At 32.0% G+C, this 16,721-nt stretch overlaps 1 protein-coding gene across 2 annotated transcripts; it reads left to right on the plus strand.

Annotated features, from left to right (window-relative positions):
• On the plus strand, positions 8,743 to 11,222 carry LOC109325716 (BAG family molecular chaperone regulator 1-like). 2 transcript variants are annotated; one of them, XM_019558237.1, is made up of 5 exons: positions 8,743 to 9,509; positions 9,790 to 10,046; positions 10,336 to 10,482; positions 10,584 to 10,723; positions 10,776 to 11,222. In XM_019558237.1, exons 1-5 carry the CDS (start codon positions 9,272 to 9,274, stop codon positions 10,813 to 10,815), a joined length of 822 nt encoding a protein of 273 aa, XP_019413782.1. In that variant the 5' UTR covers positions 8,743 to 9,271; the 3' UTR covers positions 10,816 to 11,222. The 2 variants fall into 2 exon arrangements, with proteins under 2 accessions (XP_019413782.1, XP_019413781.1); XM_019558236.1 differs by having other exon boundaries at positions 9,272 to 9,509; positions 10,584 to 11,222.

Here is a 16,721-nt window from a genome sequence, read left to right on the forward strand (position 1 = left end):
AATTTTCATTCCTTATTTTGTCCTTTACATTATTTAATTTTTACAATAAACCATATAATCCTAATTAACCATCACCAACACATTAATTAGCCACATTTCTCACCTTAAACTAAATATTATCATAAACACATAAAAATTATAATATAAAGTACACTGAATACAATAAATATATTCTAATTATAAAAAATAAAATATATAAAAATTAAATACGTAGTATCATACAAAGTGCTTGTACCCACTAGTAAGTGAAACTTTTTATAAATATTAAATTCGTTTTATAATTACATAAAAATCAATGTAATTTTACTCAATTTCAATAAGTTAGGATATCTGATTGGCACATATTAAAAAAATTATTCATTTTTCTTTCTTTCTGTATTATCATATGTTTTTTGTTCTTAACAAAATTAATATTGTTTTTTCTATTATGCTATCCTCAATTTTCCCCCACTTTACTACACAAAAATTTCCGCCCAAAATTAATATTGTTTTTTCTTTAATGTTGTTTTAAACTTTCATAATAATAATATTTAAATTGCAACAATCTTTTAAATAAAAAACACATCCCTTAAAGGAATGACGAATTAATAAATATTAGTAGGGAAAAGTTCACAAAATCGCTTAAACTTTATGTTTTTTTTGTAAGTAAACATCATAAAATATTTTTTCTTCCTATCTACACTTTAAACTTTAACTATTAATGATATTGATCCCTATATACATACAATTTTGAATTCTCTTGTTGGAGATTTTAAAAAATATCCATAACTATGTAAGAATTTAGATGAAGCACTGCAGGTAGGCTCTAAGTCGTGAACATGCAACCATCCACAAAAAAAGAAAAAAGTAAAGCAAACACTAAATGCCCATTTTAATCATGTGGGAATTCGGTTACTCGAAGATTACAAATTAATTTTGAAAGATATCAAATATCACTTAAATTAATTTTTTATAATATTTTTATGATTAATTTTTAAAATACTTTAGTCCATATTCAAAACTATTTTAATATAAATTTGCATGTTTGAATTTGAGTTGTTAGATTCTTAATTCTTAAGTATAGAAAAGCAAAGACTTATTCATTTAGGCACAGATTTTCAAACTAATTATTTAATTGGTGTCAAAAAACTATTTTTAAAATGGTGTAACTTTTTAGTATTACCGAAGATACCCCTAAAAAAATAATGTAATTGGGTCAACCTAATTTTTGAACACTTTTATTATTTTATATGACACAAGTGGCACTCAAGTTTGGAAAGTTTTTCTTAAAAATTTTAAAATTGTATATATATAGGGACCAATTTTATTAATAGTTAAAGTTTTTCTTAGAAGTTTAAGTTTGGAAAATTTACATTCTATTTGACAAACACATGAAATTTAAGGGATTTGATGAAATTTTCTTATATTAATATTGACCAGTTATTAAAAAAGTTACAGTACCGTTTTTCCACACCCAAACTTTTTACCCAACCAAAATTTTTTAGTACATAAAGGTTATAAAAATAATAAATGAGTCCAAACCGGAAAAGGAATCTTTTCAAGGTTATTTATATTTTGATTTGTGAAGAAATGCATTTAAATCACGGAGAAAACGACACAATGTGAGTAGTTAATACATTTAAGGTTAGATAAATTATAACTTATTAGTATTATCACATTTTACAATCATCATCTTTTTTGCAATTAAAATAATGATGAATTTGTAAATATATCTAACATGATTCTTATTTCCTTAATATTTTTGTAATCATTTTAGTTTTGTTAATAAAAATGTAATTAATAAATGGTTGTGATATTTTCTTTAGGAAAATTAGTTTTAATAATAAATAGTAATTTTTAAATAATAAAATAATATTTTTATCATACTTATTAATTTCTTAAAATAAAGATGGAAGGAGGATCATGATTTCATTTTTTCCTCAAATTATCTTCGAGTGGTCATTAAATTTAATCTTCAACGAATAATAAATAAAGATATTCTAATAATTGAAATAATAACAATAAATATTTTTTTATGTAATAACAATTAACTAATGCAAAAAATAAATAAATATATATTTTTAATTAATTTCAGAAAATATAAAAATAATAATCATATTAAGGATGAATAAAAGTTGTGGGTATTCAATTCTTTTGATTAACTCATCGTTTGAACATTCACGATATGTGTTTCAGTTCCTTAACTAAAATACATCCAACAAACCAAATATATTTGCCAAAAACTAATGAACTTTAATTCTCTATTGTATATAGGGATATAAAAACAAGATAAACTATTGTCAGATAAAAATATAAAAAATATATTTTTGTCCTTTATAAACAAGTAAATAATTAAAATAAATAATAAAATAAATATAGGGTATAATATAATTCCTGCAATTAGTTATGGTATCAGCTTAGTAAGAACATACGAGATGTCAATTACTTTCACCAATTACTGATCGACTTGTGAATCTAGATCTCTAACTTTTGCATTTTGAATTTGAGCATATCTTAGGTAAAGGCAATTCTAACGTCAAGTTATGAATTGTAGGGATGAAAATGTATCTGGATAGGCCCGAGTAATGCACTATCCAGACTCGCCATATTCAACCATTTTGAATCCAGACCCACCATGGACCCATGCGGGTACCTGCTAGATCTACTATCCATGGGTCCTTGAGTACCCTATGATCTAAGTACTCAAAAATTCAAAAAATATTTAAAAAAATTGAAAGCAACCTATTTATTTGTAAATGTGTTTCTTATAATCATGTGTGTTATTTTAGACAATCAAGTGAAAAATAAAAATGATAATAATAACTATAAAACTGAGTTAAAGTACAAGTACACAACTTTAAATTGTCACTTAAATATAAATATTTTTTTATTAAAAAACATAATTTAAAATAATACAATAAAGCATATCAAATGTCTAATATCACTCCATCAACATAACATTACTTCATAATTATGTATTAGCAAATATAAGATTACTCCCTAATATAACCTCACAATTATGATGAAAAATATATTTAGTTGTTATTTTATATATATATATATTTAGGAATTGCGAGTCTAGGACTTGTGATTCTAGATACCTCATTACTCAGATCCAGACTCGTTCAACAACGAGTTTCAAAATCTTTGATCTCAACTATCTACAGATTCAAAAATACAAACTCGGACTCTACCTATTACATGTATAACCAATGAATATCCACAGATCTGAGTACCCATCACTATTAATGAAATACACATGTATCTATGTTCTTTTAGGTTTGCTTTGGCTTTATACCCTCTTTGGCTCATGAAAAAATGGTATTCACCGAGGACTTGTGGATCGTGACTGAGGCTATTGGGCCAGCTTGGAGCATTGGAGCATTCTGATAGAGGAAGCCTGCATCAATTTGATCGAGAATTTCCTAATGGCTTGGCCAACTTTGGTGCATCAGTTTTGGCACCTCATCAAGCCTTTCTCAGCACCATTCCTCAACCACCATTGGGTTTGCAATGTGTGCAAGAGAGTTATTTCTTAACCAACACGTATTGTTTTATTTTAACACATGTGGTGTATTAGCTTTGTTAGTTAGGAGTTGGTTAGGTTGCTTGCATATCAAGCAAGTTAGTTTTGATTTGTTTTCTCAAGTAAAAATTGAGCACTTTGCATATTCAATAATTGATTAATGAATACAAGAATTAAATTCTTCATACACAATGTTTTCTAATATGGTATCAGAGCTCTCATTTTGAGAGCTCTACTGCACCATTTCTCTCACATCAAGCTTCTCAAAACAATTCTGCTTCAAACAAACATATGCAACTAGCAATCTTCCATATCTTCATCCTCACGACCTGCCAAGCAAGAATCATGGATACACAATATGATCAAACAAGCTACACTCACACTGTTGCTGATCCCACACAGAATCCTTATTACTTACACTAGATGAAAGTCCAGGTTTTGTCCTGGTCTCACCCCCTTTGGATGGAACAAATTATTATGTATGGTCCAAGTCCATGAGAAGAGCTCTCTCATCCAATAACCAATTTAAGTTTGTTAATGGCATAATTCAAGTTCCAAAAGAAACAGATCAAATATATAATTCTGGGGAAAGATGTAACAATATGGTGGTGTCTTGGATCACAAGATCCCTCACTCAACAAATTGCTCAAAGCACAATCTACATAGATAATGCTCAAGAATTATGGCCTAAAGGAACAATATTCAAAAGGAGATCATTTTAGGACCTCAGATCTGTTGCAAGAAGTACATTCCACAAGGCAAGGAGATAGAAGTGTTTCAGCCTTTTTCACAGACTTAAAAACCTTGTGGGATGAGCTTGACTCACTCAGGCTTGTGATCAGGTTCCCTTGTAGAATCCAATGCAGTTGCAATGCCTTGAAGGCCATCAAAGATTACAGGGAATCAAAGTATGTAATCTGCTTCCTTAAGGGCCTAAGTGAGCAATACAACACAGTCAGGACGCATATCCTTCTCATGGAGCCACTACCACTAATCACCAAAGCATTCTCTTTAGTGATGCAACAAGAAAGGAAAAATGAAGGAGCAACTTGCAATGAGACTAAAAGCACAATCAACTCAATGAACTCCACTAGATTGTGGATCCATCAAGGAATGTCACTACTAACCATGAACCAAAAGGGAATATTGCAAACACAGAACAAAGGAAAAACAATGATGATCTACAAGATCAAATGCTTAAATTGAGCATGAATGATGAACACAACATCAATCAGATCAGTCTTGAATCAAATTCTGATGAGCCTATTATCTCAGGTAAATTCCTTACTAATAATCCATAGATTCTTGATAGTGGAGCTACTGATCATGTCACCAACAATTCTTCAAATTTCATAAAAATCAAAACCATTAAACCAATACATGTTAGACTCCCTAACAACATCATTGTTACTGCATATCAATCAGGAACCATACATCTTAACAATCACCTAACTCTTCATGATGTGCTGTATATTCCTAACTCCAAGTACAACTTAGTTTCCATTCATAAGCTTGCTTGCTCCCTTGGATGCAAGCTTGTTTTTGATAAATATGTTTGTTTCATCCAGGATATGACTACCTTGAAGACGATTAGTCATGCTGAAGTCCTTAACAATATATATACTTAATCCAGATGCATGCCTGGATGAAAATATTCACACTATTAGTTCTTTAGAGAATTAAATTGATACTGTTTTTGACATTTGGCAATATAGGCTAAGACATCCATCTCTTTCAATTCTGCAGCATGTAAATAAACAATTTCTTTTTGTGAAATTTGATTCAAGTAAGGTGTGTGATTCTTGTTATATAGCTAAACAGTCTAGATTGCCTTTTCATACAAGCTCTTCACACACAACACATCCCTTTGAACTCATTCGCATGGATATATGGGGACCTCTTGGCATCTCCACTATCCATGGTCAGAAATACTTTCTAACCATTGTTGATGATTTCACAAGGTATACATGGATTTTTCTCATGACAAACAAATTTGAGACCAAAACCATTATGCAAAACATTGTCCAACTAACTATGACACAATATAACCATAAAATCAAGGCCATTAGAACTGATAATGGCCTTGAGTTCATTCAACCCACCTTTTATGACCAATTAGGCATTATCCATCAAAGAACCTGTTTGGAAACACCACAACAGAATTCTGTGGTTGAAAGGAAGCACATACACATTTTGAACATCACTGTATGCCTTCTCTTTCAAGCCAACTTTCCTAAAGGCCTTTGGGGCTATGCTGCCAAACATGTTGTGCATTTAATTAACAAACTTCATACCCCTGTTTTAAATCTCCAATCCCCTTTTGAAGTTCTGTCTAGCCAGAAACCTGATTTAGATAACCTAAAGGTCTTTGGATGCTTGGCTTATGCCTCAACCCTTGTTAGTCATAGAACCAAGTTAGACCCCAGGGCTAGGAAATGTGTATTTGTTGGATACAAACCAGGCACAAAAGGATTTGTCCTATATGATCTATCTTCTTCAGAGATTCTCATATCTAGAAATGTCATCTTTCATGAGAGAATTTTCCCTTATAAGAATGCTCATACTAACACTCAACCCACTAACTCATCCAACACCAATGTTGATTACTCTTCCTTTCTCCACTTTGATTACACCCATGCCCAGGTTCACCAGACGTTACCTACACCACCTATTGCTTCTACTAGTGAACCTTCTAACCTCAGAAGATCCATAAGACACCTTCACCCCACCTACCTTCAAGATTACCACTGCAACCTCCTCACTACCACTCCTCCATCACACAACCCCTCTCTCAAACATCATTTGCATACTATTCTATCTTACAAAGCTCTTACTTCCAATCACCTTCAACACTCTTTATACATATCCACTCACACTGAACCAAAAACCTTCAAACAAGCCATTAAGTCCCATGAATGGATCCAAGCCATGAAAAATGAACTCCTTTCCTTACATTAGAACAACACCTAGACTATGGTCCCCCTTCCTCCTAATAAACATGTTATTGGATGCAAATGAGTGTATAAATTCAAGTTTCATTCAGATGGAACCATTAAAAGGCACAAAGCCAGACTTGTGGCAAAAGGCTTCAACCAAACAAAGGGATTAGACTATCATGAAACCTTTGCCCCCATTGTTAAATTAACAACAGTCAGACTCCTTCTTGCTTTAGCAGCTATAAAAGGTTGGACTCTTCACCAATTAGATATTAACAATGCATTCTTACATGGTGATCTTCATGAAGATGTCTATATGACACTTCCACCTGGTGTCAACTCTACCAAACCTGACCTAGTTTGTAAGCTAAACAAATCCATATATGGCTTGAAACAAGCAAGTAGATAATGGTTTGAAAAATTATCCACCAACCTTATTACCTTAGGCTACAAGCAATCTCATCATGATTATTCTCTCTTCATCAAAAAAACTTCTACCACTTTCACTACTCTTCTCATCTATGTTGATGATCTCATCCTAGCAAGGACTAACTTAGATGTAATCAATGTTGTCAAACATCATCTGGATACAAAATTTAAAATCAAAGACCTTGACAAACTAAAATATTTCCTTGGTCTTGAAGTGGCTAGATCTAAACTTGGTATTACTCTCTGCCAAAGGAAATACTCCTTTGATCTGCTTTCTGACACTGGATTCCTCAATTCCAAACCTGTCCCAACCTCTACGGTGAAGAACACACATTTATTTTAACATGATAGTGAACCCTTCTCTGATCCAGTTCATTATAGACAACTTGTTGGTAGGCTTTTGTACTTAACCAATACTAGGCTAGATATTAGCTTTGCCATCCAACAACTTAGCTAATTCATGGCTGCACCCACAACTAAACACTTCAAAGCCATGACTTGAGTCCTTCGATACATAAAAGGCACTCCTAGCCAAGGCCTTCACTACCCTTCCTCTTCTATATTACAAACCACGGTTTCCAGATCCTCTTCTGAATCTGAATATCAAGCTTTAGCCATTGCTTCATGTGAAGTGCAATGGCTTAATTACCTTCTTAAGGATTTCGAGGCAAATTACAAGGAACCAACATTGTTATACTATGATAATAATTCAGCAAGATACATTGCTGCCAATCCTATTTACCATGAACGCACAAAACACATAGAAATTGATTGCCACATTACTAGAGAACATTTTCAAAATAAATTGTTTCATTTACTGCCCATATCTACACATGAACAATTCTTTCATGAACCTATTCCTTTTGGTTACTTGTTGGGAAAGCTTAGAGTAATTAACATCTACTCTCCAACTTAAGGGGGGTAATGAAATATACATGTATCTATGTTCTTTCAGGTTTGCTTCGGCTTTATGCCTTCTTTGGCTCATGAAAGAATTGCCTTGACCGAGGACTTGTGGATCGTGACCGAGGCTATTGGACCAGCTTGGAGCATTTGAGCATTCTGACCGAGGAAGCCTACATCAGTCTGACCGAGAATTTCCTAATGGCTTGGCCAACTTTGGTGCATCAGTTTCGGCACCTGATCAAGCCTTTCTCAACACTATTCCTCAACCATCATTGGGTTTGCAATGTGTGCAACAGATTTATTTCATAACGAGCACATGTTGTTTTATTTTAACACATGTAGTGTATTAGTTTTGTTAGTTAAGAGTTGGTTAGGTTGCTTGCATATCAAGCAAGTTAGTTTTGCTTTGTTTTCTCAAGTATAAGTTGAGCACTTTGTATCTTCAATAATTAATCAATGAATACAAGAGTTAAATTCTATACATAATGTTTTATAATAACTATCCCTGCTTGTGAAATGCATCCATTGGTTAGTTGGACTAAAAAGGGAATAATTGATTCATTAGATTTTATAAGGACAATAATTAAAAAATACTAATTATTTAAATTACATAGCTTAATTAATTTAACCAATTACTTCATCCATCTTATATCGTTTGATGATTAAAGTTAAGGTTATGCACATAGTTTAAGAATTATTAAATAATATAAAATTTTAATATAATTTAACTCAAATAACCTCATTTAAGTCACTTTGGTAACTAGATTAAAATGAAATGAAACATGAGTGATAAAAATAATATTCAATAAGGATATAATTAGAAAATTAAATATAAATAGACGAATTTAAAAGATTTGGAATATTATAAAACAAATATAAAATAACATGTAACAATTTACTTAGTAGTATATGTATAAATAAGGTCATAGGGTGCCAGCGGAGTTAGCTGACCACTCGTTTATTATATTCATATTCATGGTTTTCCTCATATTTCTTTCCTTTTCCCTTGATTTTCCCAGAACAGCAAAGATAATCAATACCTCATTATTGGATTTGGTTTTCTCTTTTTGATTCTTCAACTTCCCATTGTTTTCACAAATTTACTGCTACATCTTGTAGCTGTTTTTTTCTTGGTTTAGAACTTTAGATTACAGTGGAAAATTCTTAGACACAACAGTTTCAGCCACATTTTGTTATAAAGATCTGTGCTTTGAGCTTCAACTATTGTTGGGTTGGAGTTGGTTCTTCCTCATAAGCCATTGATTCTTTCTACAAAAAGAAAAAAGTCAAAGTTTTCTTCCTCTTGAAGGTTACTTAGGTTGGATTGGTCAGATTCTTCTGAAACATGTTCTAACAGTCCTTTTGGCTAATTGGGTTGCTTAGGTTTCTGTCACAAGTGGTAGAGAATCTAAGTTCTCAGAGATCTAACTTCTAAGCATTTTTGGTTTTTGATTCATCACACCCCTTTTATTGTGAAAGTGAGAGATATTTGAGGATGTTGAGGATGAGGAATAGTAACAATACAAATGGACTTTCAAATTTGATGATGAATAATGGAAGCAAAGCTGAACCTGGTTCCAAAGAATGGGAGATGAGGCCAGGTGGAATGTTAGTTCAATCCAGAACCGGTGACTCGGATCGGAACTCATTGCCACCACCACCAACAATTAGAGTTAAGGTCAAGTATGGTTCAATTTACCATGAAGTCAACATTAACTCACAAGCTACATTTGGTAAATCTTCTTTTCTTTCTGAACAATAATTTTCTGTAATAATGGAGAGATAAATATTTGTTTCTCTTCATGTTTTTAATGACAAAAAATGTAATTTCATGATAAATAAAAAGATAAATGTGTCACTACATGTTGTATTTTGTTTGTATTGTGTCTTACTTGCTTCTCCCCCTCTCCATTGATGGAGAAGATCCTTACTCTTTTTTTCTTTACATTTTTTTTTCATTTTTTGTGTTTTGATTATTGTGTTTTGCTATATTCATGCCTTCTGGGTTTGTAGGGGAATTGAAGAAAATGCTGTCAGGGCCAACTGGTTTACATCATGAAGATCAAAAGCTGTTTTATAAAGACAAGGAAAGAGATTCAAAAGCTTTCCTTGACATTGTTGGAATCAAGGACAAATCAAAGATAGTGCTAAAGGAAGACCCTATTAGTAAAGAAAAGAGGTACTTGGAAATGAGGAAGAATGCTAAGAAGGAGAAAACTGCAAAATCTATCTCAGAAGTTAGCTTGGAGGTAGATAGGCTTGGAGGCAGGGTATGTGTTCTTGTTTTATGTTTTATCTTCACTTTTTAATATTTGTTAAATACTGAGGGTTTGTTTACAAGTTAAGTTTTAGAGGGGAATAAAAGAAAAATAGAAGCTTCAGGGTCATCTCGTAAATGTATTTTATAGTTCTCAAGTTTTCACTTTCCTTTTCTTCCCCTCCAAAATATAACTTACAAATATACTTCAAGTATTCATGAATTTATGATTTATGAGTGAGGTTGGATTGGTCTTAAATGCTTGAGTAGTTAGGAATTGATTGGTGATTGGAATCGGTTAGGTGTCTGCCTTTGAATCAATAATTAGCAAAGGTGGAAAAATTGCTGAAACAGATATCCTTAGTCTGATCGAGCTATTGATGAATCAATTGCTTAAATTGGATGGTACAATTGCTGATGGGGATTTGAAATTGCAGAGGAAAATCCAGGTAAACATGTGATAACATTTTGCTGTTAATGTTACTACTTCCTATATTGCATTGGTTATTATTTCCACTCTTGGTTCTAAGGATAGTGAAACATTTTGAAGGTAAAAAGAGTTCAAAAGTATGTTGAAACTCTAGATATGCTGAAAGTTAAGAATTCTATGCCTAGTAGCAATGATGGGAATGCACCAATTCAGCCTCAACAAAAGCATTCAAATGTGAAAAGGTTAGCACCAATTCAAGAGCAACCACAAATTCATTCAAATATACATCATAGTTTAATACCAATTGTGGAGACACAAGAACAACCTTCAAAGGATTCTACCTCAGGAGTAGTAGTTACTACAAAATGGGAGACATTTGATTCTATGCCACCATTAATCTCAGTGCCTTCAACATCCACACCAATGACCAATAATAACTCAAGCCATCCTAAGTTCAATTGGGAATTTTTCGACTAATGACAATATGACACGTGTGTGAGTGATTGTGTGGATGTGATTTGGAGTTGTCTTCCTTCAACTTGTAGTGTTGTATGTTCTACATTCTTTGTCTGTACTTAGATTGTTAGCAATCCCTCTTATGTCATTTACTTAAGAAATAAATGGGGTTGCTATCATAGCTATTATCATAAAAAGTTCATTTTTTTTTTTGTGATTTTGGTGTCCATCAAATTCATTTACCAAATGTATGGACCTATTTTTTATGGATATATAATATTTTATATATATATTTGGAGACTTTGTTATTGGAAAAAGCTAGACGATTGAATCAGAAAGAATAAGATTAGCTTATATGTACCATAAGTTATTCAAGTAACTTATCAAATATAAATTATAAGCTCTTGTGACCGATCAAAATAAATTCATTTATCAAACATAATATTCTTTTGTCAAATAAGTTATGTAACTAACTTATTAACTACTTGGTTACGGAAAAGGATTTGCTATATATAAATACGTCATTAAGTTTGGTTCGAACCAATTAAAATGAAGTAAAAATAAAAAAAATTATAAATTTTTATTTTTATTTTATATGACATATTTTGATTGGTTCGGGATATATTTGAGGATAAAAGATCTTTGACTTCGATTACCAAATATGCTCTTAACGATTACGTATTTGAAGAATGCTTTTGCTTTCTTTCCATCTCTTTCTCACTGGGTGAAAGTGGGTAAACCATTGCTATAACCTTTGTTTTATTTCTTGGTGAAGAAGTATTGGATGATGAAAACATAACAAAATTTAAGTACCATGCTTCTTGTGGGTTTTGAAATTTTCAGTATTGGATGATGAAATCTAAACAACCTTTGGCCTCAAGAAAAGGACATGGCGAAGGAGGAGTTAAGAACAAGAATGTTTCACTATGGATGCTTCCTGTTCTAATCTATAACACAAACTAGTTGGTAAAGGAAAGGTATATAGAGAAAAGCGTAGTAGAAGAGATCCTTATGGTAACTACAATTTCATAAATAAAAATATAAAAATGAATAATGTAATAACGATTCAGTAACAAATTTAAACAAGGAAATCATGGTTTGTGGACACAATTTCGTATGGAAAGATAATAAAAAATTAAACAGTGAAATATTGGCTTTTAGCCCATAGTTTGATTAATTAAGCATGGAATTTGATTAATTAAGGGTATAGCATAGAGCTCCTCGTCATGATGGCAATACGGGTCAGTCCGACCCATCTTTGACTCGAATTTGTCCGATCGGCTTTTAGCCTACCAAAATATGGGCTGACTTCACCCTTACTGCTAAAAGGGTTCAAAATGGTAGCGCAACCCATATTTGGTAGGGTTGACAGGCCGGCGGACTGACCCATTTTTCTATTTAATAGACACATTCATAACCAATTCAATCATAATCTCAAAAATAAATAATCATTATGCCTTATAAATGTCATTTAAAACAAAAAATCACAAACCAAATTCCACAATCTCATAATTACATACTGTTTAGTTTAAGACTTATAATTCTAAACAACAAATCATCATAACCTTAAACTTTTAGACTCCTAGTTCACAATAAAGCTTCTAACTTCTAAGTTTTAAACATTAGATACTTTGTTGGAAAAATATGCTTCAACTTTTCTATTACTATCATCATCAACGTCTTTTCAAATCTTCTTTTTTTATTATCTACATTATCATTAGAACAAATAAATGATAATTACATTCTTGATCATGGATTGATGAAATTGGTACATTCTTGTTGATGAAATTAAATTTATTTAAATGATAATTACATTCTTAGTCATTGGTTTCATAATAAATGAAAATCATTAGAACAAATAATTTGATCATGGGTTGTCATGAAGAGGTACAACCATAGGTGGCAATACGGGCCGGCTCAGCCCGCCTTTGGCCCGTCAAAATACGAGTTGGCCCGACCCGACCCTTATTATTGAAAGGGCACAAATCCCCAATCCGACCCACTAAAAATTACTATCCAAACGAGTCGGCCTGTCGGGTCAAGCCCATATTGCCATCTCTAGTCCTAGATACAAGAAATTTTATGTTTGGTGTTTTAAAAATTGTTAAGCGTTTTAAAAATCTAAATTTTAAGGATACTTACTTTTTCAATATAACATTATACATATGTCTGCACACACATATATATATATATATATGTGGTAAGTAATTTGAAGAAACTGTTTCTAAAATTAGAGGGTATTCCTATCATGCCAATTTTACCCATGGTTTAGTTTTTTTGTTCCATTATGATATCACCATTTCTGCCCAAAGGAAAAAAAAATACCAAAGACATAATTTTAAAGTAAAACTATTAACTATCCATCTAACTTAACTTTTTCAGTTATAATAATGATGCATATAATGATTACCTACACAGTATGTATATCAAATCATCAACTTTGTTTTAGATTAGTGATCATAATATACAAACATTGAAGAAAGCAACCCTCCACGGAGAATATGCCATGCATCTGCATAAATAATCATGCATTTGTAAACTTGTAACACAAGAACACACTTTCATGAAGTTCATAACATTTTGGAAGCATTAATGTTCCTTACAAATGAGGTGAGTTAGGTGATTGGAAGAAGTTTTCAAGCCATATTAAGATGATAGAGATCCAACCCGAGGGCCATATCATGAAAGCATATTAAACACTAATTATAAGCTTGTTCAATAACTGATATAACTGCCATATTTTCAATAATTTGATTCTAGATTTTCAGCTATAATATGGATGAAAATAACCCCAATAAGCCATTCCTTGTGACTTGCAATTTTTGAGAAATAACCACTACATAGTGAGAGTGTTTCCTCTCCTTTTCTTTGAGTTTCTGAGTCAGAAGAAAGTATATAGTTGATGATGCACATTGATCTGAAACACCAGACACTGAAGACTGAACTAGTGAGATTTTCAATCCAGGCTCAATTAATTAAAGTCCATAATAATAATAATGCATATGTAATGTGTAATAATGTGAATTATATAGAACTATTTATTAAAGGTGCTAAAGTGATATTTATTAAATATCTGTCTTGTAATCGTTAAGAAAAGTGCTGCCATAACTACTTTCATGTGGACATATACACTTTTCACCTATTGATGCACTTTTTTTAAATATGATACATTATTTTTTTTTATTTTTTATTTTCATCAATTTGTACTGAAATTAACAAAAATATTATAGTATTTAATTTTTATATATTATAAAGCGTGCCAATTATGTGGAAAAATTGTGTATAAAAATGGATTTAATATGTGTATAATGAATGTGTAAGTATTTTGTACACTTTAGTACATTATCTATCATTTGTATGTTAACCATCATTGATTATCAAATAAAAGTAATAAAAATCAATAATAAATAATATACTGATAATATAAAAAACTTTATACGGACCGTGTATAGAATTTAAACAATATAAAAATATGTAAATTTGAGTTACATATCTTTCTTTTATCTCCTGTTCCCTTAATAGTATTCTTTCAATACTTCATATAGAATATCAGTTGGGGCTAAGATATTTATTCATCATAAATAGTAAGTGACTCGTAGAGACAACATAATTGATCATCTTTCTCTTATTTGGTAAATAATGACCAATTTTCTCTAAATATAATTATAATATTATTTTAACTAGTCCTCCCGATGTCATAAAAATATCAACATAAAAAAATAATAATTAAAATTGAACCCACCACCGGTTCATATTTTACTCGGGTTTATGTTGTATCTGGGTTTATTTTCGGGTTTGGGTTTGATTGAGCAAAGGCCCTAAGTCGAACACACCAAGAAGTAATGTAATTCAATTTAAAATTGAAATTTTTATCATGTGTCCCTTGTTTTAAATTTCTAATTTTACTTTACATAATATTGGATCTTCAAACATATTAGAAATAAAATAATACAAGAGAAAATAGAAATGCTAGAGAAAAATGAAATGAAAATGATATCACACTTTCCTTAGTATATTTATAATTTTTGGGTTTTTTCGGGTTTGGATTATTCGAAACCCGATGTATTCGAGGATGATATCTTTATTTTTCAACCCCGTTAAATTCGTGTTCGAGTTTTGAATTTCAGGTTCGGGTTTGAGTATATGCAAACTCGACCCCGACCTGCTATGTTGCCATTCTTACACGCTGTTGAGTTTCAATGCTTTGTCTAACAAATTAGTGAATTTCATGTACTTTTATTGACTATAACCAACCTAAGATCATTTTATGCAACTTAGGAGCCTTTTTATTTGTTATCATAACTTTAATTTGAGACAGTTTTTTTTATCTTTATGTGATGAAGGAAATAGTTTTTTGTAATAAATTTAATGACTTATCTACAATAAATGTGTAGTACACAGTATGTAATTGATCTAATTTAACTAAAGGTCTCCTATTTGTAACTATATTATTGCAACTTAAGTAGTAATCATTTCGGGGTTACTTTTATGGGTTATGGTCCCCATTTGTAGAGCAACAAGTTTTAAGGTGTAGGGTTGAGGAGAATAAAGGTGGATTAGAATAGTATTATCCATAAGGATAAAATACTATCAAGTCATCCATAAGGCAACCATAAGGCATCTCTCCTCATAAGGCACACACTCAAGCTTTTGGCATTCTCATTCCCCTCTAGAGCAGCATAAGGAAAACCATCAAGTGCTCTAACATCTGGAAGATCATCACACCCTCATACCTTCGAGATTTCAAATGGCTAATCAAGGTATGTTCTTCATCTTCACCATGAAATCAATTGGGGTTTCTTCGGTCTGGATCATGTTTGTTCCATTTGGGTTTATGTATGGGCATAAACATTATGTTAACGGAACAAAGCCATGATCATTAGGACTTCTGCGTTCAATTTGAGGATTATAGATGGAGAAATTCTCCAAAAAGTGGTATCAGAGCCACCCCAATTTGATTCATGAGTGAAATTAGGGTTCTTGCTTTTATTCCCCAAAATCTGAATTGATTTAGGGTTTTGGTGTTTTCATTTATGCCATGGATCGATTAGGATAGACATTCATGTTTTTTCATATGAATATAGATAGATTCGAAATGAAAGAATATTGTTTTTCTGCTGTTTTCTTGATTTTTTTGGTAATTTTTCGAAGAACAGCAATGCAGAAATCGCAATGTTCGTGTTCTGTCGTAGTGCTCTCGCTCAAGCGAGAGTGTCTCGCCCAAGCGAGAGCTAAACAGAAGCATTGACTTCTATTGCGCTTAAGCGAGAAGATCCTCACCCAAGCGACATAAGGCTCGCTCAAGCGAGAGCCAAACAGAAGCATTGGCTTCTATTGCGCTCAAGCGAGAGTACGTCGCCCAAGCAAGAACGGAACAGAAGCTTTGTCTTCTATTGAGCCCAAGCGAGAGTTCCTCGCCCAAGCGAGAGTATCTCACTCATGCGAGAGTACCTCACCCAAGCGAGAGTGCAATAAGATTTGTGGGGCTTTGGTATCTTTGTGCATTGACTTTAATTGTTATTTGGTTGTCCATTAAGTTGTTTGTTATTTCAAGTGAGCCAATTGAAGTGAAATGTCGCCAAAGTGACCTCTCTCATGGATATAACTCATAAGGAATATTAGATGTAAGTGTGTATGATTATTCATGCGAGTATTAGCTGACCCAAATGAAAGTTAATATTTGGTCGAAGATCATACACACATGTGATGATAAACATGTTATAATTCTAAATTTTTTATACATGTGACTAATGAATCAATGCAAAGAGGGATTCGTCAGTTGACATGTCTTATTATAAATGT

This window comes from Lupinus angustifolius, chromosome LG13 (genome assembly GCF_001865875.1).
Source record: "Lupinus angustifolius cultivar Tanjil chromosome LG13, LupAngTanjil_v1.0, whole genome shotgun sequence".
In the NCBI taxonomy this organism is placed as follows: Eukaryota; Viridiplantae; Streptophyta; class Magnoliopsida; order Fabales; family Fabaceae; genus Lupinus; species Lupinus angustifolius.